The 25,093-nt window shown below is 36.0% G+C and overlaps 1 protein-coding gene across 2 annotated transcripts in view; it reads left to right on the top strand.

Annotated features, from left to right (window-relative positions):
• GRM8 (glutamate metabotropic receptor 8) overlaps positions 1 to 22,629 on the top strand; it is a 720,262-nt gene extending 697,633 nt beyond the window's left edge. Inside the window, exons 10-11 of one of the 2 annotated variants that reach the window (XM_044755640.2) lie at positions 15,697 to 15,998; positions 22,054 to 22,629. In XM_044755640.2, coding sequence (XP_044611575.1) covers positions 15,697 to 15,993 — 297 coding nt within the window. In that variant the 3' untranslated portion in view covers positions 15,994 to 15,998; positions 22,054 to 22,629. The remainder of the gene's footprint in view (positions 1 to 15,696; positions 15,999 to 22,053) is intronic. The other variant, XM_044755579.2, reaches the window with a different exon arrangement.
• Positions 22,630 to 25,093: the final 2,464 nt, after the last annotated feature.

Here is a 25,093-nt window from a genome sequence, read left to right as displayed (position 1 = left end):
CTCCTTTGTTTAGGTTCTACTATTTTTTTTTTTCATTTTATAAAAGTAATTCATACTCCTTGTAGAAACTTGCAAAATCTAGAACCTAAAAAACAGAAAGAAATAAACATCACTCATGATTCCACCTCATATGAAGGGTCAGAGTTAATATTTTGGTTTATTTCCTTCTAACTTTGGTCTTAAGAGATAAGTGTTTGCCTTGGGATCAAAGTATAAATGCAGTTCTGTCTCAACTTATGTTATTATTTAAATTATATTGTTTCCCATGTTATTAAAATTTCTTCATGAATGCCAGTTATGGCTGTGGCATTATTTAGGTGCTCATTCTACTTTTGATCACTGAGCTATGCTAATTTTTAATTTTGTATAAATAATTCCTAGGGAACATCTTTGCAAATAAGTCTTTGCATATCTGACTTCTTGTTTTAAATTGAATATATTCCTGATAGGAAATTACTGGCTTGAATAACAATAAATAATCAGGTTAACGTTTTCCATTGTCCCTCATTTTTAGCATTGATGGCAATAGGTTTTCTTAGCAAGGAATAGATAGGTTTATCTTATTATCTATTTTTTTTTTATATCTTCCCTCATTGAGGCCAACTTTTTTTAGAACTTGTGAAACATTGCTCCCTTTCTTTTTTAGAGCCATGGAATCACTGATCTGGTTAAAGGGAAGTACACAGACTCTGAAGCCTGATGGCTTGGGTTGGATCCCAGCCCTAGGATCTGGGTGGCTCTCATTTTCCACCTCATTTCTTCATCTGCAAAGTGGAGATAAACATACAACCTCCTTCAAAGAGTTTTGCAAATTCATATAAATGGAGAATGCATATAAAGTGCTTACAAAGAGACTGGTACATAATAAACACTACTGAAAATATACTTTATTATTATCTTAGGTTTTCAGGAACTCTCTTCGCTTCTGGTACTCAGTCTCTTGGGTTTTCTCCAGTCTGTAAGGAAAAAAGACTTACTTTCTCCATCCTGATGAGAGTTTTCTCAGTTCTTAACCGGATCTTGGTCTCAGGTGGATGACCTGATCTTTTCCTCTAATTACCTGTCTGACTTGGTTGTGTTGTTTTAGTCTTCTTGCCCCAATCAACACTTTATGAAAGCAAGATGTTCCTAAATCCCTTTTATTTGACAGAAAAGCTGGAGGCAGAAATGCTTGAGGGAAGATATCAATACTGAATAATATTAACACCCAACAGTTGTGTGTTAATCCAGTACTTTCAAAACACTGTTTTGTACATTATTCACTATCAACCCTGTTGGTTTAGGAGGTCAGGAATGATTTTTCCTGTTTTACATATGAGAGAAAGAGACTCGTAGAAGTTAATTTGTTGGCCTGGCGTTACCATATCCAGGGGTGGCAAAAAAAACATTTAACTTTGGCTTTCTGACTCTCTCAATAGAATGGCCTTTCACTTGCACCAAATTGAGTCACCAGAATATATCAGTCAGCCTTACTAGTGTGTGCCACTGTAATAAGCAACCCAACAGTCAGTGGCTTGCAAAACCAGCAATGCTTTGTTTCTCACCTGGAGTACATGTCAGGAATTATAGTTGCATTGCTGAAGAACAGCTTTCACCTGGAACACACCATTTTCTTGGCAGAGAGAAAGAACAAGGACCAACTACTCAATGTTGCTCAGGCATGTTATACATTATATCTATTCACAATTCATTGTTTAAAATATATCACATGATGAACCTTGACAAGGACGGGATGGAGAAGAAAACTCTTCCCCAAGGAGTGGTTCTGGAAATCATATGACAATGGACAAAGGTGTATAATCATATTATAAGGAAGGGCAGGTTAAATAATTGAGGACAATAATATAATATACCATAGAAATTCATGACCATAAAAGGACACAGGGGAAGGTCTTTGCAGTAGAAACAAAGTATAAATATTCAAAGAAAAGAAATAAGACGTTGTAGAACTTGGCCAGGCCAAAATTCACCGTGTGAGAGAAGAGTCCTCAACGATAATTCTGTAGCCTACTTTTTTTTCTTAGGTATTCAGAGATTGGAGATAGTTGTTTCCAGTGACAAAGAAGATGGTTATAGGCAGTGTCAGATATGAAGCAGTTGAGGGAAAGAGGTCAAAAGAGAAAGCTGTACATCAGGCACAAGTGGTAAGTTGCTGACTTTGGAATTTTAGACTACTAATTTGACAGCCCAACTTCCTTTCGGAAGTGCTGAGTTATATAGGCTTCCTTTCCTATAAACTCCCTCAGGTACTGAAACCTACATGAAGTGTCTGAAATGATTCTTCCTTGCAAATTTAATAGAAAACCTACCTTGCTTCTTTCTTTCTCTAACCAAAGACTGAGGTCACTGAACCTAGGAATACATTTAATGGCCTGGGATTATATTTGATAGACTGAACAGTTTGTTAGAACATGGTAATGATGTGAACAAGGTCAATCATTACAATCCATCTGAGGAAACTGTGACTTCACTTTTCTGCCGTAGCCATAGACATAATCCTTCAGCCATCACGCATTAGCCAGAGGGGCTGACTAACCAGTTGTTCGACACAAATCTTCTACGTGTAGAAAAATAACTCAAACTATATGCTCTGAGTATACAATTTTATTTCCCATTCACGTAACAGTCTGAGGCTGGTTCTGGCTGACTGGCTGCTCTCCTCCATGTAGTGATTCACAAACGCCTATTTCCCCCATCCTATTGTTTTGCCATCCTCTAGCACCTTGTTGTCATAAATGCCCAGTCAGCAAGAAGGGGATAGAATTTGTGGCGAAAGTACACACACTTCTTGATTTCTTGTAATAAATTCTGTAAACAACTTTTATGACATTTGTCATTTTTGTACACATTGTATTTGTTGGAAACTAAATGGCCACACTACTTCTAGTCAGAGTAGTCCCTGACTGATCAGGCTTTCCCCAGAAACAATTCCATAAAGTGGAAAGAGGAGCACACTTTTTGATACACTTTTTGATTTTGATCCCAAATAAAAATATCTGGTTATTTCCCATAATTTTCTCCTTGGTAAGCTACTATATTTACAATTTTTCACCTAAAGTTGCTTGGTAAAAATAATAAAAGTAAAAAAGGTACATGACCGATTTTTTCCCTAGTATTAAAAGAAAGAGTAATCAAAACTTTTTTCTCCATGGCAATTAGAGGTTTCACTTAGGTGTAATTATTCCGAAGACTGAAGCACCAATAGTTTGAACATACTTGGAACTCAGTCTATCAGATGTACCAATGGAATAATTTGCCCACATAATTCTCTACTCCTACTCCTAAGAACACAGTTTTAATAATATCATCCAGATGGTCCTCCAACTTAAGAACAGTTTATGTTCTAAAATTCTGTTTATAATTGATTTGTGGTCTTTGAGATATTATTTTATACATGTAATAGCACATATGGCAATTGTCTTTATGTCATCCATAATAGTCTGTTTAACCCATAATCTAAATAAGATACGGGAATTTTGCAGTGAAAACTGTAGTAAATGTTGTTGTGATATTGGTAATTAACAAAAAACCCTAGAAATAAAGTCATTTTCTGAATATAAAATATTTAATTAAAAATTTTGCCACTATAATATATAAAACAGCTACTATAACTGCGCATACTTTTTTGATAATAGCAGGGTTTACTTTTTTACTATTTAGGAAAATATGCCTTAGACTATTTAATACTTGCATTTTCACACTTGGAAAAGTCCACATTCTATCACAGTGAAGTATGGTCAAAGTTAACAGCCCCAATTTTAAAATACTTGGAGCAAGTCATAACAAGGTTTTTGCTAAAGGTCCCTGTGCTCATTTACATTAATTCTGGTACCTTAATAGGCTACCTGGCAAGCCATTTCCATATGGAAATATATGTTATAAGAAATGAGCTACTTGTCACTCCTGGACAACAATGCTTACATCACTGAAGCCTGTGAACGTAACTCTATATTTATTATAAGTGGAAAATGGGATGACTTAAAGGAAAATACAAGATAATGTAAACAGTCTCTTACCAAAAAGCAATATATTAAACCAAAAATATTTTACAGAATTTATTGCAAGAAACTGAAAGCAGTATTTAAGATCCATGCTGGTATCATGAAAGTGAGAGGCTGAGACGGAATAAAGGACAATATCATTGAAAATGAGAAGGTTAAGGAAATGATAGGTCAAGGGGCTGGAACAATCATGTACATGGATGCAGAATTCATCCAAAATAACCACATCACTTGGGATAGGGAACAAGGCTATATGCTAGGCCCAGAACCTCTAATGAATGAGAGCAAATGATGGCAGATACAGGAACAAGGATGAATTAGGATATACAGTTGAATGTTATGATAGTTAAAAGACAGCATATTTGAAGAAAAGGATGAATCAGTAATGATCCAAAAGCAACAAAGGGAGTAAGGAATGCCCTGACCTTGTCATCTTTCCTGAGATAGATGGATTAAGAGAATAAAAACAACTGTCACTTGAGAGACTGGAGGGGAAACACTTTTAGGAAGAGAGAAGTTTCGGCCAAGACCAGGAGGTAGAGGCAGGAAGAAAAGGCTGGAGATATAGAGGAGTTTGCTTTGGAATAGGAGTTGCAAAGCACTCTAACACTGGTTTATAGGTGAGGGAGGGGTAAAGAGCTGGGTGAGTTTCAAGAAAATTCAGAGTATTCTGCTTGATGGGTCATTAGAATATTTAATGTCAGAACTGCATCACTTTGGAAGCTGTCTGATGATAACGGGAGTATCTAGTGGCTGTAGTCTCAACAGAGCAACAGGGGCCTATCTAAAGATGTCTGCCCTCTAACACTCATACGTAGAATCAGCACATTCTCTATGGATGAAAGCAGTGGGGAATGCTGGGCTCATATCAATGTGGGAGTTTTTTCTCTCTCTAGGATGTTGGCCCCCTAAGTCTTGGCTGCCTTAGTTCTTCTCTGATGCCTCCAAACATTATTATTTCTTTTAGCTTTATGATTCTTTTATAGGTATTTTCAGTGGGTGAATTGGTTTGATTATAGCTACTTCTTCATAGCCAGAATCAGAAATCCTTCATCTATTGAGGTTTTCATTTTAATGATAAAAATGTTCATTTCTATGGCATTTATTTGATAATTTTTCTGGACACATTATTCTTTCAAAACTTTTCAAAGATAGTAATTGTGTTTGTCTCTAAGGTTTTCTTCCATTAACTCTATAGGATCTGTTTTCTTGAGTTTTCATTATTTTCTTTGAGGAGTTTGATGCTTCTCTTTCACAGTATTGGTTCTCCATAAGTATTTGCTAACTCTTGGTTGTCTGTTTATCTGTATTTGTGAATCACAGTTTGTCTGCTTCCTATGTTGTCAGTAGCTTGTCTGGGGGCTGTGGAGAGGCAGCAGTGCCTATGCAGGAACAATGTGCAGGCAATTTGTCTTCTGAATGTAGGAAATCTCTGTCCCTTCTAGCGGTCAGTGGTGCCATCAGGTACTTCTCTGTTCTGGGCAGTACAAACTCAATGCTAGATATCTACATTTAAAAAGAGTAATTTATCCTGCTCTTTAGGTCAATATTGCCAGCTAGATGATGCTGTCAAGCTCAACAAGATAGATTTCCAAGAAAGTCAAAACTTCTCTAGGCTCCACAATGAGATTTTTTTATAAGGAAAGTAGATAATTGGTAACAGTAGTCTTAAAACAAAAAACCCCTCTGAATTCTTAATTAAATATTAATTTGGGTCCTTTGACTCAGTCTGTTATTTTTAAGAAATTTGGCCCCACTCTATTAAGAAAAGGCTAATTTTCTGATTTGGTGAGGATTCAAGTCATATGAATCCTCCTCTTTCACATCTCTGTGTATCTATGGGAGCCATATGGTGTGTGGTAGAGATATAGGCTTTTCAGTCAGACAAACCTCACTTTAAATCTCTGCTTTATCTTCCTGAGTTATATGACTTTGAAAATGTTATTTAAATTCTCTAAAGTAGACCCATTTCTACATAAAGGATTATTGCGAAGGGTTAATGTGCATAAAATGTTTGGCATAATGCTGATGTCGCATCCTCAATAACTGGTATATGGTTGTAATTATTGTACAGAGGTGTATTGTAAATTCACCTCTTTAATCAACATCAGAAATCTTTGAGACACTATTAGTATATTTAAGCACAAACCAAGTATAATCACAGAACTTGTAGAAATCTTTGAGAGACATTAACTCTCCATTTGTGCTACTCCTAGGGCTGCCATAACAAAGTGCCATAGACTGGGTGACTTAAACAATATAAATTAATTTTCTCGTACTTCTGGAGGCTAGAAGTCAAAGATAAAGGTGTCGACAGTATGGGTTTCTTCTCTCTCATTGGTTTTCAGGTGGCCACCTTCTCTTTCTGTCCTCACATGGTCTTTCCTCTGGGCACACACATCCCTGGTATGGCTCTGCGTGTCCAAATCTCCTCTTCTTATAAGGACACCACTCAAATTGGATTAGGGACACCCTAAAGACCTCATTTCAACTTAATTACCTCTTTAAAGACCCTGTCTCCAAATACAGTCACATTCTGACATACTGAGGGTTAAGACTTTGACATATGAATTTTGGGGTGGACACAATTCAGGTCATAACAACTTTCCTCTTGGTGTTTCCTAATTAAGTAATATCACCAGGAAAAAAATAGTATTTCTAGGACAGCTTATGCCTCCACAAAAGTCCCTTCGCTTAAGTACTGATCTAATTCTTTCAGCTTTAGAAAGGGTTATGTAAGCAGTATCTAGTTGAACAAGGATTTAGTACCTTTTACAAAGTTATAGATGAAACCATTTCCATAATGTTTCCAAAATTCCTTCAATGATACAACCTAAATGAATTCTCCTAAACTTTAAATTCCAGCAAAACTTCAATCTCCAGATGATGGTAACTATAGGAGTCACAATATTTTCTTCTTGTCCTGGCTGCCAAGCCTATTTATATATATATGATTATATAGTTCATAGATAAATTTTGTGCTTACAGTAATTGTTTCCTCTCCCTTGCTTCTTTCTAAAAATTTTTAGACTTTTGTTTATGTGTTCTTTTTATGTAAATATTCTGTTTATTATATTTTGATATCTCCTCAACTATTGTTAATATCATAATAATTAAAGGAATCTCCATCACTCTTATTCTCAGTTCTGACCATGCTGTTGCAAAATGATAAAAGGCTAAAAGGCAGCATGGAGCTAGGAGTCCATGGAGGGAAACATGGAGAAAAATGCCTGTAAAGGAGAAACCAATAAACACTCAGCAGGTAGATGCCTCGTATTCATTTGCATATGTCACAGTGGAAAATGCAACATCATTGTTTGAGAAATTATTTTTATTATGTTTCTATAAATAATGTTTATGTGGAATAATTGAAAATTAAAGACTATATTTTATTTAATAATGCTGTAATTTAAAGCATGTCCTTTATAAAATTTCTATCAGGCTTTAATAAAAAATAAATTATTTTCTAATCCAAATATTAAATATCATGTATATTTAATTATAAACACTCATTATAAATCCAATATTTGTTCTTCCTTCTTTAGAGGATCTGGAGCTTCTTTACACTTGTCCTTTCCTGCTATTATCAAAGCTGATATTCGACTTGTTGGTTGATGCTTTATTATTCTCTGCATCTGATTCCCACCATTCCCAATAAGTCCAAAGTTAGGGATCAGGGATTCAGACCTTACATGTGAATCAGCCCAGTTGTGCATCCATAGGATTCACCCTGTGATTTGACTCCTCACTTTGCTAACATGCGTCCTGACCAAAAGGGCGTGTGATGAGAGTCTGCAAATGGATCAGAGCAAACCCATCTCTATCTCCACAAATAAAAACACAGTATAATGTCTTTGACTTGTGGATGGGTCAACACCACCATGATTTCTACCTGTTAAGAGAAACACAACACTCAGGACAGTGATTTTTTTTCTCAGAAACTAGACTATGGTTCTTTGAATATGCTGACCCTAGAGTTTCCCACAGCATAAAATATATTTCCTTATGAACAAATTTTATGTCTATATTTGTGTGTGTGTGTGCTCCTACTAAAAAAGGCTAAAATACCTGAGGCGGATTTTGAGAGAGCAGTACTGTTAAGTCTTTATTGTGAAGAGTGGAGGAAGATGAATAGAGAACAGGATCAAGGTTAAGTAATGACAATAATAGCTATAATTTATTGATTATTATATGCCAGATTCAATGCCAATATTTTACATATGTTGTCTCCTTAAATCCTGTAAGTCTATGGAAGCTTATAAATAGTGCAAGTGCAATACCCTCAGTTAGATAGTTCTTAAATGGGAGAAGGATCCAGGGTCGAGCTCAAAGCTCTCATATCCCCAAAGTGGAGACCATTGAGTTTTAATTTACACAGTCTTTTGCTAAATTAGAGTGAAATGCCTCATTACTGTGATATTTACAGTTTAAAAAAGCATCATGTTTATCTATCTGAGAGTTTCTGTCCCAACCTAGATATTGATTTGAGAGGGAATGGGGCCCTCAGATTTCCTATTTTCTAGCTTCAGAATCAGATTTGTTGTTTCCCTCTTTAAACTACATGGATTATTTTCTTTAAATGCCAGATTCAAGAGTAGGCACCCACACCACTTCAAAAAATATAGAAATGTGTGTAGTCCAGGCAATGTTCTAGGTGTTGAGTTTATAGCAGTGAACAAAACAGGTAAAAATCCCAATAGTCATGGAATTTTTATTCTAGTTGAGGGAAATAGACAATACACAAATTATATTAGTAAAATAGATAGACTTTTATGCTAGAAAATGTTAGATGTTGAGGAGTGAAATAAAGCTGGGAATGCTGGTGGAGGAGTGTGGGTTATAATATTTAATGGTGTGTTTAGGAAAGATCTGTCTATTTTTCTCTGAGAAAGAACAGTTCAGGAAAGACATGAAGGAAGTGAAGAAGCAAGCCTTCAAATGTAAAAGCCCCAAAGCAGAAGCATGCTTGGTATGTTAGAGGGTCAGCCATGAGACCAGTATGGTGGGAAGAGAAGGAATGAGGGATAGAGTAAAGCCAGATCACATCGGAGGACCTTGCGGGACATTGTAGGGATACCATCAATGAGGAGTCATTGTAGAGTAGGAATGACTTAACTCGATTTATGAATAATGGCATTATTCTAGCTGCTGTATTAAGATCAATCAGATGATCAAACAGAAGAGAGCAAGGGCAGAAGAAGAGAAATCAGAATGATAGCTATAGCAATAATCTGAATTAGAGATGATGTTGGCTAGAACCAATATAGTTCCAGTAGTGGTAATGGAAAATGACCTGTGTGAGCAAATATTGAAGGTAGAATCAACAAGGTTCTTCATAGATAGAGTAAGAGGATAAGAGAGGGGTCAAGGACAATTTTAAGATTTTTGTCCCAAAAACTGGAAAGATAGAATTAACTTGACAAGGAAGACCACTGGAAGAATAGGTTCAAGAATGAAGATGGGATTCAGATGCTTGTCAGTTTTAGGTATGCATCAGACATCCAGGATGAGCTACCCAGATGGCAATTGAATTTCCTGAGGGAAGCCTGGAATTTGTCAGCATGTGAATGATTTTTCAGGTGAGAATACATACATAATTTGTGGGGTCCGGTAATATATGAAAATGCAGGCCGACTTGTGCAAAAATTCATAAGAATTTTAAAGCAGTGAGAGCAGAGAGTTAAACCAAGTGTAACGTCCTTCTGAGTGAAGGGAACTGTGTACAGGTAGCACATCCAGGAACCTGGTCCTGCTCTAAGGCCGTGATTCCAAATGTGATGGTCAAGAAAGCAATGTGGATAGATCATAGATAGATAACAGATAGATAGATAGATAGATGATAGATGATACATACATGTATGTCTAAGGACTGAGGTCTGAATTATTTCAATGTAAAGATGTTAGAGAGATGAGGAAGATCCCTTAGAATTGACAGAGAAGGAGAAACTAGCAAGGTATTTGGACTAAATGAAACTGAAATGATGGTAAAATATTTGATATTAGTGATGGTTCATCAGTGTCCAGGCTCAGCCAAAAGAGCTGGTTCTTGCCTCTGGTGTTTGCTGTGCCGAGTTGCCAGAGGAGTACTATTAGAGTTTGGATTATTGCATGGTGGGTTGATTTGGGGCTTTTACCACTCACAAGGCAACGCCAGAGTTTCTCTGTAAATTTCCCTATTGTTAAAAAAATTTTCAATCACTTCTCGCAATCAGTGTGATTTTGAAGTCCATTGGCTGAAGCCTTGCTGAAAAGCAGAATAAAATCCATTTTGGGATGCGGGTGCCACTTTGGCGGACACACAGATGAGGAAATAGATACAGTAGCAGAGAAAGGCAGGCTTTAAGTGTTAACATAGCTTTCCCACTGATCAGGCTATGTGCAAAGCAGCCAAATAGAAGCTGGCTGACTATAGCAAAAAGTGAGATTAAACTATCCAGGGCAAGGCAGAAATATTCAGGAATAAATAATGAATTTGTTGGGCCTGGCCCCGTTGGTGAGTGGTTAAGTTCACACACTCTGCTTCAGCGGCCCAGGGTTTGCTGTTTCAGATCCTGGGCATGGACCTACACGCCACTCATCAAGCCATGCTGTGGTGGCATCCCACACAGAAGAACTAGAATGACTTGCAATTAGGGTATACAACTATGTGCTGGGGCTTTGGGGAGAAATAATAATAATAATGACTTTGTTTCTTATCACATGGCACAAACTGCCTTGGGTGTTAGGTCTCATAATAGGTTACCTTAGTTGCTAAAGGGTTAAAAACTCACCATGTTGGATATCAGAATCTATGGAGTTCTGTGTGCTGATAGCTGGTTAAAAGTAAAAGACTGACCTTTCTCCTAGAGTAATATAATCTCCTCCCTCCCCACTCTTCCTGGAGTCTTTAATGATTCCAGGCCATGACCTCCATTCAGTAGACCCTGGATGTGCACAAATGGCCCTTTTGGAGAACCAAGAGGGAGCTGTAATGGGTCTCAGAAAAGATGTCCTGTTAGTATGCTCCATTCTGCCAGCTCCTCCCTGGCTTATCCAGAGATTGTTTAAATCTGCTTCAGTGCTTCTGACTGCTTCAGGTTCAAAATGTCCATGAAGTGACAGGCTGTCAGTGGATGTAATAGAAAAGATACTCCCCTTCCTCCGGGTATTAATATTTGGGAGTGACAGGGGGCAGAAGGTGGGGCATAAAACAAGGCTGGGAAAAAAAGGAGGTTACATTAACATATCCACTGCCATTGTTGGCATCTCTCAATGGGTTTTTGTTGGTTATAGGGAGTTAACATAGCTCCTTCCTGCATTCTGGCGAGCTATAACTGATATAGAGAGGCAGAGTGTTATTTTAGGACTGTAGCACAGACAGTAATATAATATGGCCTTGACATCAGCAAATAGAGTTGACTTTTGGGCAAAATTTTGTTCTGCCTACTTTGAAGTCAGATTACAAAAGCCTTTTCCTTGACATCGTATAGTTAGAGCATGGCCATCAGCTATTCATGAAACAACACTGACTGCTTTGGATACCTAGAAGGATGCTTTGTTAACATCCTTTTAGATTCAAAGTTGTTGGGCAAATAATCTTTGTTGAGCTACTACTATGTTGTACCTTTGAGACATTTTATAACAATTGCGTCATTCCACCACATAACCCTTCTATGAGAAAGATATTATTTCTCCCCATTTGATAGATAAGAAATTCAAGGTCAGAGAGGAAAATAAGATCACACAGCTGTCCAGTTGCTAGGGAAGTTTTATTAGAGTTTGGATTATTGCTTGGTGGGTCAGCTTGGGGCTTTTACTACCCACAAGGGAACTCCAGATTTCTCTGTAAACTTCTTTATCGTAAAAAAAAAAAAAAAAGGTAAGTGGTGGTATGCCTTTATTACATGGCTCAAATAATTAGAACTTTCTATAGGTATACAAAAAGCTGTGAGTTTTTTTAATCAAATGCTCATTTTCAATCTTTTACTATAATCTCTCCATTTCTTCTTAAATATGGGAGATATTCAGAATCTTATAATCTATGATGCTAAAGATTCAGTCTCTCTAGAGTGCGAGTAAGTGGAATTTTTATTTTTTTGCTTGTTTTGCTATTGTTGCTTTCATTGGGGTTATGATATATAAGACTTTTTCATTCCATTAAATATTCAAAGATTAAGTTAAAAAACTCAGTGTACTCACAGTGCAAGGTCCTATAACTAAAGCAAGTCCACTCTAAGTTTTTGGATTTTGGGGTATGATTTTGTATAGATGCTTTTCCTCTATTAAATTCACATCAAAAGTTTCCAGAAGCTGTTTTAAGAGAACGCACAAGTAAGGAGAGCATTTTGGTGTAATCTGAAAGCATAGTGTCTAATGGAGAGCTTGGAACATAAGCATAGTACTGTTTAATCCTAATATCTATGTTTACTATATCTTCTGTTGAGTTGATCTGCCAAAAGCATAGACTGCGTAGTGTATTTAATGTGGAAACTAGCATTCCAGAATCTTCTTCATGCCTAATATTTAGCAAGACTAAATTTACTATATATTACAGAAATTATTCTGAATAAGGGAAGAAAAGTATCATTTATATTTATGGTAGCAGAGGAAATTTATAAGATTTTCAAAATAGAAAGGTGTTATGTATTATTTGAACTAGTGCTATACATTTTAGCAAGACCAACGGATTAAGACATTAAAAATAATTCAACTAATAATGTCAGTGTTCCCATCATTTCATGGCTGTTTGACCTCTGGAGGTTTTCTGTTTGTTTATTGTTTGTTTATTTTTAAGCTAAATTGACTTGGCAGGGTCTGACTGGGACAAAACTGATGGTTACCTATTTGAGTGGCTTTGGAACAGTTACATGTGCAGTTTGCATTTGGCTGTATCCTTTCCTTATCTTTATGTCCATACTCTGCAGCCCATTTTCTGAATAGATTTTCTGCAGCAATGCTAGATGGCAAATAAGTAGGAATTCAGAGAGGATTAACCAACACATGAGAAGTTTATGAGTATTCACAATAATAAGTTGCTTAAAAGTAGGTGGCAAAGCTTAGGGGGATTTATAAGATTTAAGGCACATATCCACACTTCATCAAGACCCTCTTAATTTTGGTAGATCCTTAGTTCTCTCAGATTTAACTTATTGGCAGGTTGCAAGAAAGGTCAGGACATGTAGTAATTTATCACTTTGCTGAGGGGTGTATTTGAATGATGCCTCTATTGAGGCTGGCATTCATGAGCCCAATACTCATGAGCTCAACCTAGAGTCTGGATTCATACCTCATCACTTTGTGTTTCTTACTTAAAATATTGTCAGCCCTGCATCATAGCCATTACTGATGTCCATTCGACAGAGTGGAAAACTGTGGAAAGCATATTTCTTTATGATTTGTCTAAATCAGATCTTCCCAAAGATCTTCATATACCTAAAAATAACAAGCAGCTTCTGAGTGATTATTGTTTCTAGACTCTTGCATGATTTCTTAGAGGTATATAAGAAAAAATGTAGGTTACAGCTCTAAGGACATTTATACCCTACTTGTGGATTTCATACAACTGACTACAAAGTTCATATAAACAATTATAATCACATAGTTACACATTAGTAAGTGCTCCATTGTATTTGTTTTTCAATACCTTAGCGCTTATGAGTAAAGTAAAGAACATTATAATTAAGATAAGGTTTATCGTGGACTTCCTGGAGGAGATGAACTTTGAAACAAACCAAATTGTATATTACCTTGTTGAAGGGTATTCCCATACTCACAATAAGGTCTTATGGAAAAGGCAGCCTTAGTGGTAAATGAATACAACAGTAAACTCAGCAACTTCCACGGCATGACTTCACAGAGACAGCCTCTTTCCTAGTGCCTGACATTCTCCTTGTGGTTTGGACAGTTCTTTTCCTCAGGGCTTTGCCATCTGTTAAGAGAAACCGTTTCCCCTAGGAAAAAGCTTTTTTCCCTAGGAAAAGGCAACCCTGGTGCTGATTCAGGTATTTACCCTTGAAGGTGAATGTTTTTAGATCCTTTATTAAAAGGACACAATTAATTTGGGTCTTGGGATTGCCAGATACAATGTGACAACTTTATATTTTCAGAGGTGTTGTTAGAGTGAATAGATGTTAATGAGGATCATAGATATGATAAAGGAGATCTCTTCACAATCTTAAAACACAGCTTCTTTGTGGCCTCAGTCTTTCAGGTTGTTTGAGGAAATTACATTTTAGGCTCAGGACATGAAAAATGGAACTAGATCAAAGGTTTTTTGAAGATGTGATATATACCTTCAATGGAATATTATGCACCCTAAGAAAAGAAGGAAATCTTGCCATTTGTGACAACATGGATGAACCTGAGGACATTATGCTAAGTGAAATCAGCCAGACACAGAGACAGATATTGCATGATCTTGCTTATATGTGGAATCTAAAATAGTCAAGATTCACAGAAACAGAGAGTAGAACAGTGGTGACCAGGGGCAAGGAAAGGGGAAACACGGAGCTGTTGGTCAAAAGGTACAAAGTTTCAGTTACGCAAGTTGCATCAGTTCTGGCGATCTAATATACAGCACGGTGACTATAGTTAACAATACTGTATTGTATACTTCAAATTTTCAAAAAAGGTAAATCTTAAGTGTTCCTCATCACAAAAAAATGAAAATGAAACAAAATGGTAACAATGTGAGGTGACAGATATGTTAACTTGATTGCAATGATTATTTCACAATACTTATGTTTATCAAAACATCAAGCTGTACACCTTAAATATATACAATTTGTATTTTTCAATAATAATAATGCTGGGGGGAAGAAAGATGAAAATACTGCCTTGTCTGTTTTCATAGCGTAAGGAAAAAGCCAAGAGCAGCGATTTTAGGTTTGGCTTTTTTTAGCTTAATAACCTTTAGATTGTAGGAAGAAAAATCTTCCAAAGAGACTCTCTTTGTAAGTACCAGAGCAGTCAGTTTCAGTGGAATAAGGATAAGGAACGAGCACACTGGGAGAATTTTCAAAATGCGGATGCTAGGACCCTATCCCAGGAAAGCACAGTTAAATCTTGGAGGGAGGAGGTCTTACATATTTTGACATGATGCAGTCACTGAGAATCCCTCTGGAAATGTTCTTTAGAGGGGCTGTTAAAAAAAAAAAATCAAGCCCTTTTGGCATGTTTGTGATTTATCAGGTTTGGCAGCTGGAATTAAGTAATCATGTGAAGATGTAAATAGCATTATTCAAGCAATGGTGTGCAATAGTGAGGTTCTGGAATATTTCACTCCCGCTCTTTATTTCCACTATATATAATTTACTTTCTAGGTTAAAGTTATTGTTAAAAGAATAACACTTGACCCTGTGATACCTCCCTGAAGAAGGGCTATATGGCATAAACGTTAGTCTTTTGCCAGACTGGTTATGCTCCCATCCTTACATGTGGTTAATTGTAATCTAAAAGAGAAACTAAGCCCCATCAGCTTGGCTGTTTGTTTGTCTGTTTGTTTTAAGGAATTGGGCTTGATAAACAATACAAACTTACCCACATTTGCAGGTGGGGATAAAAGAATGCTTACTATAATTAAGGGCAATTGCAATAAGTACCTTCTCATGCACTTTTAGCAGAGAAGCTGCAATAATTTCAGGAAATGCTTAAGTTGTTTGCTTTATCTTAGATCAAGCTTACCAATATTGATTCTTCTTGTTTTTCCTCCCCTCAGATGTACATCCAGACAACAACACTTACTGTCTCCATGAGTTTAAGTGCTTCGGTGTCTCTGGGCATGCTCTATATGCCCAAGGTTTATATTATAATTTTTCATCCAGAGCAGAACGTTCAAAAACGCAAGAGGAGCTTCAAGGCTGTGGTGGCAGCTGCCACCATGCAAAGCAAACTGATCCAAAAAGGAAATGACAGACCAAATGGCGAGGTGAAAAGTGAACTCTGTGAGAGTCTTGAAACCAACAGTAAGTCTTCTGTAGACTTTCCGATGGTCAAGAGCGGGAGCACTTCCTAATAGATGTACGTTGAACATTCTTCTACTAGTCTTGGGGACTGTGCTACATGGTTCCAGGGGCATGGTGGTACTCGCACACTGTGAGACCATCATGGCAGTTAGAACCATGTGGTTAAAACCAAATGATTCCAAGGCCAGTGGCTCTTCTCTGGAGGAAAAACATGCACACAAAATCTCTTACAAAGTGTGACACTCAGGTCTCTTTTGAAGGATTACAGAGCTTGAAGCTTGGAACTATCTTCCATTTATAAAATCATCTTTTACTGCTTAGGAACTATTTTCCAATCTTCATTATTGGTTGCTCTTTACAGAATGAATCGTTAGTTAATCTTTATGGAACATACTACTGAAGATCTTACACAAATAAATGATGTGTTATTTGAGTATACAGGGGAATGAGAAAACTGGTTAACTAGCATGTTAGCTTATGTAATAGTTAATACTCATTTCCTCCAAGCAGCCCACTTCTTTGGCTTCCCTTGATTTCCTTTCTTGGATTTATTATGATAATTAGAGCTCTTCTCTGAAAGCCTCATGACCCTGAAGACAGAATCGTTTCCACAACCACCACTCCACTTTTCCTTTCCTCACCTATCTTCCTCTTCTTTACACTCTACCCCTGAAGAAGCACATGATAATGATACACTGGTACCAAGCTAATCCAGTAGAGTTTAACTGATCTGTTCAGTCCATCTTGGTATCTATGGAAGAATCACAAATAGATTGAAGGTTTGTATTGTAAGACACTGGAAAGCTGAATGCAGTACAAAAAAAAATACAACCTTTACATTACTATGTTCTGTAAATGGATCAAAAAGAAATAAAAGCTGACATCCTTGGATTAGAGTGTTTTCCTGTCTCTTGGGAATGCAACATAGGTATTTAATAATTAAAGATAAAACCCTATGCAAAAATACTCTCTTCCTCTCAGATTCCTCCAGCAGGCTATATCCCCTAATCTCTCTACTTTTGACACAAAATACAGGGAAGATTAAGAGTTGATTTTATCTGATTTAATTATTGTAACAACTTATAGTCTTCACTGAATTCACAAACCTACCCTTCCCTCAAGATTTCCAGATGAACATTGTCTCCTCTAATGCTCTATATGCAGAAATATCCTCAGAAGATAAGTATTGATTAATTAAACTTATTCGCTTCAATTACTGTCAGCTTTACATGGAATTATTGGCCAGATTCTCTAGGAAGATTACCTTCAGCTCGCTAATAGAAAATTTAGTCACTTAGTAGAGAAAGAAGTCTTTTAAGAATTCCACAAACACTCCCCACGTATTCACCTTTCTGCAAACATGAAACCTTGAGAAACTGCAAGAGAGACCACGGTAAGGATGGGTTTTGGTAACAAATCATTATAATCATCTCTGATTATAGGTAAGCAATTTACCAATAATGGACCTATTTGGGCTCTTAGCAACAGATGTACTGTAACTACTATCAAAGGCATCAGAGTAAAATGCTTGTAATTTGAGGGCAGAATTTTATCTGTATTTTTCTGCCTTGAAAGCTTCAGTGCAGGAAGTTAAAGTCTATTGTAGGATGCCAATAAACTGCAGTTGGCCAATGATACACTTTGAACACTGGCACTTCTCAGTATGATGCACCAGAGTCTGTAGTTGTGCTTATTTTCTAGCAGCAATCCATAAAGCTTTATATAATATGGTTGCAAATGGAAGCAACCAAACGTACAGTGAAATAAATACCAGTCATCCCAGTCTCATCTCTGGAACGTGGTGAAAAAATGAGCAAAATTTTCCCACTCCTTTAAAAAGTAAATAGGTTCCCCGAAGAGGATAATTTCCAGTATTGATCAAGACTAATCGCATATTATAGAAATAAGTCTCATACATTTTCTGTTTCCTTCTATTATTTTCTGGATGTTGGCATGGGATTCATAGTATGCGTGCATTTCCCTATTTTCTCTGAAATAAGAATGAAAGATCACACATGTGAGGCTGTATAGAGCATAAGCCTATACTATTCTGGAGAATTTGGATGCCTGCTTTTAGAAGGAAAAAGAAAGTTAAAAAGGTGAATTGAGAAAGTCAATACTACCTGAAAGAATGTTAAATCATACTTTGGAGATTTTAGTTATTCGTCTTTTACAGGAGTAGTTTGGATTTGAGTATTGAGCCCAGATAGAGTGATTAGAGTTTACACACTCAGGAGAGAAAGTGTATGACATCTTGACACATCCTTCCACAATCCCACTCCAGGTAACCATTGTCAACCTTTATTCATATACACGACTAGAATCATGGACTCCTTGCGTTCCTATTACCTATGCTCCACGTACCAGTGGTTTTGAGTCAAAAGTCTTCTAAAATCACAAACTCTCTAGAAGTATCAATAACTTGAATAACTTAAGTGAAATATTTTTCTTCTAAAAATGTCATGTCTTTAGAAGTATAATTGAATACTGGAAAAGCCTTTGCCATTCAACTGTCTGTAACTAGTACTGGCCTCCTCAGATTTAAAACACTTCCTCTCAAAATGGGTGGAGTCTATTCTCAATGAATCCAGAGCTGGTTAATCCACTGGGATGGTATCCATGTTGCTGCATTCTCACACTTTCTGCTACCAGACTTTTGATAGATCACCATCACCACAATGAAGTGACAAGGACATACAGGAAAGTGTTTTGTAAACTACAATTCACTGTATAAAGGTAAAAGTATCACTACTCCCATGAAAATATAGATTGGTCTGTGGTTAACAGAAAAGAGAAGGCTTAAAAATCAAAAACTATTGTTTTAGTATCCCGCTTTCCTTCTTAATTTTTTTTTTTGAGGAAGATTAGCCCTGAGCTAACATCCGTGCCCATCTTCCTCTGCTTTATATGTGGGACGCCTACCACAGCATGGCTTGCCAAGCGGTGCCATGTCCACAGCCGGGATCCGAACCGGTGGACCCTGGGCGGCCAAAGCAGAACATGCGCACTTAACCACTGCTCCACCATGCTGGCCCCTTCATTTTTTTTTGATATGGAGGATTTTGATAATTATAGCTACTATTCTATTGTTGGGTTTATTTTTTCTGCCCGATTAACTGTGTATTTATGATATACATGCACTGCTTTTCCCTCTTGGTCATGGAGCTCTACAGATTCATCATACTTAGCAACTTCATCTTGAGCAGCCCTGATGGCCTAGTGATTAAAGTTCAGCACTCACCACTTCAGTGCCCAGCTTCACTTCCAGGTCACAGAACCACACCACCTGTCTGGCAGTTGCCATGCTGTGGTGGTGGCTCACATAGAAGAACTAGAACAACTTACAAGTAGCATATACAACCATGTGCTGGGGCTTTGGGGAAGAAAAAAAACAAGAGGAAGATTGGCACTGGATGTTAGCTCAGGGTGAATCTTTCCTTGCAAAAAACAAACAAACAAAAACCCCCCAAAAAACCCACATAAACCTTTAAAAAAAAAAAAAGAAACTTCACCTTAAAGATGACTCCTTAATGCCAGAAATTCTGGTCACATATTTAAGGCTGTAAAGCTTAAAAAGCTACACAGAATAGATATAAGTAATGTGAAGCTGGGTGGGAGACCAATGAGTCCACATTAATTACTGAATTTGCAGAATACTACATGTCACACAAAAAAAGGTCAAGTGTTGTTTCATAAAAGTGTAAGAAGGGAGTTAGAAACAAAGTTGATATATATGAATTTTATCAACTGTACCCAGTTAACAAATTCTGTAACATGATATTCCTTAAGCTATGTTCATGAATAATTTATGAAAATAGCTGCCGTTGAAGGTAGATCTGCTTTCTCTAGCTAATGAATGCAGTGTGGTGTGCACAGGAAATTCATTGTTACTCTATTCAAAAACTGATTTTCACATAAGCATATTCATTACTACCGTTAAAAACTCTCCCCATTTGTACCTCTCTGATCCATTCTGCGCTGTAATACTTCTGGGATGAGGATTCTTGCAAGATATCTACCATTCACATTCACAAAGTTTGTCCCATACCATTGTTCTCATGTTGACTAAGTCATTGGTTTCCAGCGCCTAAAACTCCCTTTTCTAACCCTTAGAAAAATTAAGATTATTTTCCTTTTGTGAAGTCTCATTTTAAAGTCTCAATTCTCAATAGAATTCTACCATCTTTTTCCCTGGAGATCATGTCTAAGAATTCAAAAATCAAGTATGAATCTTTGCTTAGCTATAGAGTCTTAAAGTTTGAATGACCCTTGAATATGGTCTGATCCAAATCGCCTTCTGTTGAATTACCATCTGAATACCATCTTCTTCAAGGTCTTTTTGACTCTTGTTCCTCTATTTCAACTTTACTTTTTCTCTCTAGCTATCTACAAATTTGATAAATATTTCCTACATTTTTAGTTATTATTGAATAGGGTAGGAAGTTGAATAACCTTTTTAAGGGTTGTTTTTCTAATTCTTATGATAATTTTTCTTCATCTTGTATACAAAAATTATATGAAAGTTCTTCTAAAAGGTAGTTGAAGTACAGATTTTATTCTCTTAGAGGAAATTCGGAGGCATATGAGAGCATTATATAAATTAGAAATAAAAATTAAAAAATAAAAGTAAATGAGCATAAAAATCATTGTGCTTCACTTCACATCAAACGAAATATAACAGACATCCTACTTTTGGAAGGCATAAGCAGAAAAGTAGGATTCCATATTGATTCTCCTAGACAACATCCATTCCCTGACAAATCTACTCTGCCTCTATCCTCACAAAAACCCAATGCTGTGGATTTTGGGCCAGTGATGAAACTGAATCCTAGTGGCCTGATTCAATGACCATTTTTCATTCATTTTGTAGTGAACAGAATGTAATTTAAAAGCAGGTCTAAAATCTACTCCATTTCCTCTGTGCTACAATAATAACCTAGGAGAATTGAGAGCAATGTAGATAAGCGCATATGTCACCTATTTTTGGCATGAAGCTCATAATAGTCAATGAAATAAAAAATAGCTAAAACTTCTACAATTAGCACTTCCTTGGGCCATCTACATTAATTTTAGTGATTGTGAACTTTGTATGGTCTCTGTCTCCAGTAAGAACTTGTCTGGTCAATTACCACTGTTGATGTACACTAAAATGGAATGAGTCTGATTGTCAATTATTTCAGAGGAGGGGCTTTACAATTTCTTTATTCAACATTTGAAAACTAAATTATTCTCTAAAAATCTGTTTCATCCTGAATTGGATTTATGTAGTGAAATGCATACACGTTTTGCTTTTTTGTCATATCTTTCTTTTTGTGATTATTCATTCCAGAATTGTACTGAAAAATAGGACATCACATTTGATTTTTAGAACAGAGATTTATTCCTTCCCATCTTTCAAAGAGCCAAATAAATTATTTGGATTTAGATTTATATTCTTTGGAAATTTAAGCATGAGTATAAATTTGTCTTGGATTATTTTGTTATTCATATCTTTCTAATAATCCTACAATAATATATTTTACTTCATAGTAAGTTGGTACCAGAACAATTAAATATTCATTTCCTTCTTTGAGTCTTTATTTATTTTTTTAAACATCTCCATTTATAACCTTCGGATGAAACCAGACCGTAAATATATATTGGCAATATATATATTTACAAATATTCTATGTACTTGATATTTTTTTGTCACCATATCAGACTCAAAGAATTGAAGTCTCTAACTTGTGTTGTAAAAAAATATTTTTTGTATTTTGCAGAATAAATAATTTATCTATTCTTTCATTTTTCATATTGTAAATCTTTGTTAATCAAAATATACATTTAAATTGAATTTCATCCAAATCTATTAAAGATTAGAACTTTGACATTTTTAATTTTCTGCTAAATATCTATACTACAAATGAGACTAGTGGCTTTACAGATTAAAATTGCAATTGCATTTTTATTTCTACGATCATTGAATTCCTACTACATGGTTTAAAAAATAATAAATAATGTTATAAAAATGGAATATAAATATAGCCATTACAGGATTAGAATCTTAATATCTTTTTAACAAAATAATTTAATATTGTATACTATTAATTTGTCTTAATTTGTCTTAACAGCTTCCTCTACCAAGACAACATATATCAGCTACAGCAATCATTCAATCTGAAACAGGGAAATGATACAATATGAAGAAATCTGGTATAGGATCTTAAACAGTGAACATGACACCGCCAACACTCACTCCTGGAGATCTCTGTAGACTACAGTCAATCAAATCAATAGTCAATCTTGTAAGGAACAAAAGTAGCCACGCACCAAAAGTATCAATAACAAGGAGTGAAGAAACCCGTTCCATACAATACAATCAATGAGTGTCAAGCTAAAGTGTTGCTTACTCAAGACCAGTAAAAAAAAAATCACAAAAGGAAAACTAATGTTAGCTCGTGAAAAAAAAATGCTGTTGAAATAAACCATGTGTGATGTTATTCTTGTAAGTATTTTTCTGTGATTGTGAGAACTCCCGTTCCTGTCCCACATTGTTCAACTTGTATAAGACATTGAGTCTGTTTCTTGTAATGGCTGACCGGATTGAAGCCCTGGGTTGTGCTAAAAATAAATGCAATGGTTGACGCATGCGATTTTTTATACAAATAATTTATTTCTAATAATAAAGGAATGTTTTGCAAATGTTGAGAGTTGTTTCGTTCCAGTTTTAACGCCAGGGAAAACTCTTTCCAGTTGGCACTTCTGCTGGTATTTAACTCCTGCTGTAAAAGCCGTAGTGTGCCAAGGAAATACTATTTCCTCGAGGAATGTGTTTTTGTACATTCGTGTGTATATGAAGAAGAGTGTGTTATTCCTATATGAAAAACAATTATTTGTGTAAAATTTTGTGAATATTTCAAGACTTCTCTGGTAGTTTTTCATAGTAATTGCTGCTTTTATGAAGAATCAAGCAGTAGCTTGAGGTAAATTGCTTCGGGTATCGTAATTAACAAATGATGAGTTAAAATTTACTTGGGAGAGTGAAAATCACCATCTAAAAGTATATGAATGCGTCACTGAAATTCTCCGTTTTCTAAGTCAAAATTTTGCATAATGAAATATTCCAAGGTATGCAATACTACCCTTTTCTCACCTGAGCTTAGTATCCACTGAAATCAGGGAAGTAATGGGCCTTACCCAGTACATTCCTCAAAGCACAGAATTAGCATATTTATTCCCTTGGCATCACTACAGAAACCACAGTTCAGATAATATGTCAGTGCTTTCTTATTTTCCAAATGAAAACATTCATTGGTTCATAGAACAGTGTCATTAGAGAGAGGGAAAATAGGAAGCCTGTGTCATGCTAATAAACCACGCTAGGATGGATTAAAGGAGCCTGTTAAAGGCTTTCAAATCTGTTCCCGTTTTTGATCTGCGCTCCTCTCTTCTATACAATCCCAGACATCCATCAAGTCAATGGGTCTCCACAATCATTTTGTTAGTAAATGTTCTCTCTGCTGAGTTAGCTTGGATGGCTCATTGCACTTCTTATAGATATAAAGAGCTGTCTGTGCTCTGTAGCTTCAACCCATATATTGACAGTCACTGTATTTAATAGAGACAGTTGAAGTAGCACAGCTCAGGCTCCTTCAACATGTAGTAACATTTCCTAGATACCTACACAGAGAGCTGCATACAGAAGGAAATGTATACTTATTGGCCTTTTGTTGAGTTTCTCCTCATAGTATTTGCTGTTTGTAGATAACGTTTAAATCAAGAAGTGAGGGCATTATTTTCAAGTTTTCGGATAATGTGAATTACTGATAAATACAATCCTGTAATCAGGATCCTAAACCCACCTCTAGGTGTGCCTTTCTAAATAAGACCTAGTTTAAAACAAAATAAGCTCATAACTGCATATTTAATATATTTTATTGTGCCATGTAGCTCAGTACCAATAGCCATACTAAGAAAAGTAATTATACCTGTATTTCAACTTCTAAGTTGACGGGTTTTTTGTATTGGAGATTATTAGTGGTTTTTACAATTTTTTGACTTAATTTAATCTAATAAGTATCCATATGTGTGGTTGAGAAAAATGCTTGAAGTTTATAAGCCTTGCATTTCATTCAGAGAGCAAAATTCAAGTATATTTTCATGTTTTCATCTACTGATCGACTCTAATCAGGGTAAGTGGATGCAACAGGGTGATTACAAGAGCAAAGCTGACTCTCAAGCCAAAAGTGGTTTTTATTATTATTATTATTACTTTTTTCTTTTAAGCTTTTAGGAAGAAAAATAAAATATTAAGCATAGTTCATGACATTCCAAAATTGTTCTTCCTGTTATAAAGTTACCAATGGGTTGTTTATCCTAAGTACTTTTACAAATAATTGATAATTGTCTAGTGTTCTACAAAATCTTATTTAACTCATAATAGAGTTGAATAATAGTTCTCATTGATTTACATATGCCAAACATTCTTTATAGCATTACGTCTGGGGGGAACTTCCTTCTTGCGGAAAGGATCACCATCCCCAGGCAATGGGAGGATAAACTCCCTCAGCCTCTTACAGTAGGAGCTGGAGAATTCTGACCTCCACTGTGGTTATTTTCTCAGGGATTTTGCTGAGGGCTCAGGAAGTAGTCATAAGGTTGGGACAATGTGGGGAGGCATCCTATAAGAAGAGGATTTAGCGTGTGCTAATAGTGGTTCATAAGTCCCATGCTTTAAAATGAACTGCCTGTGTACTATAGATAAGCAAACGCAAAGTTGCCTGGAAAAAATATAGTATTATAGTCTTTATCATCGACCTTGTGTTTTATTCTGGCCAAGAAATGTCACATCTAATCTCAGCATGCCAGAGGGAATGCTAAAAATGTAGCCCGAGGTATACTCAGCAAATGTCACTAGTAGACAATGAGTAATATATTAGTGTGACCTTGGGCCAAATCTGACCTCGATTTTTAAAGAAAATTTTAGCTTATACTAGTTAATATTTAAAGGAATCTAAATCAGGTTGATCTGTCACAAACTAATTTTATTTTTAAGAAAAACTAATCACAAATTTAAACTTGAGGGATGACTATTGGAACATGAATAGGAACTGAATGGCTAACTTAGTTTTTAGTGTTTATCAGAAATTTTTACACAAAGTTTGGCGTTTC

Source organism: Equus asinus, chromosome 1 (genome assembly GCF_041296235.1).
Source record: "Equus asinus isolate D_3611 breed Donkey chromosome 1, EquAss-T2T_v2, whole genome shotgun sequence".
NCBI lineage: Eukaryota > Metazoa > Chordata > Mammalia > Perissodactyla > Equidae > Equus > Equus asinus.
Note: the sequence above shows the minus strand (reverse complement) of the source record. Positions and strands in the feature narration are given on the sequence as shown.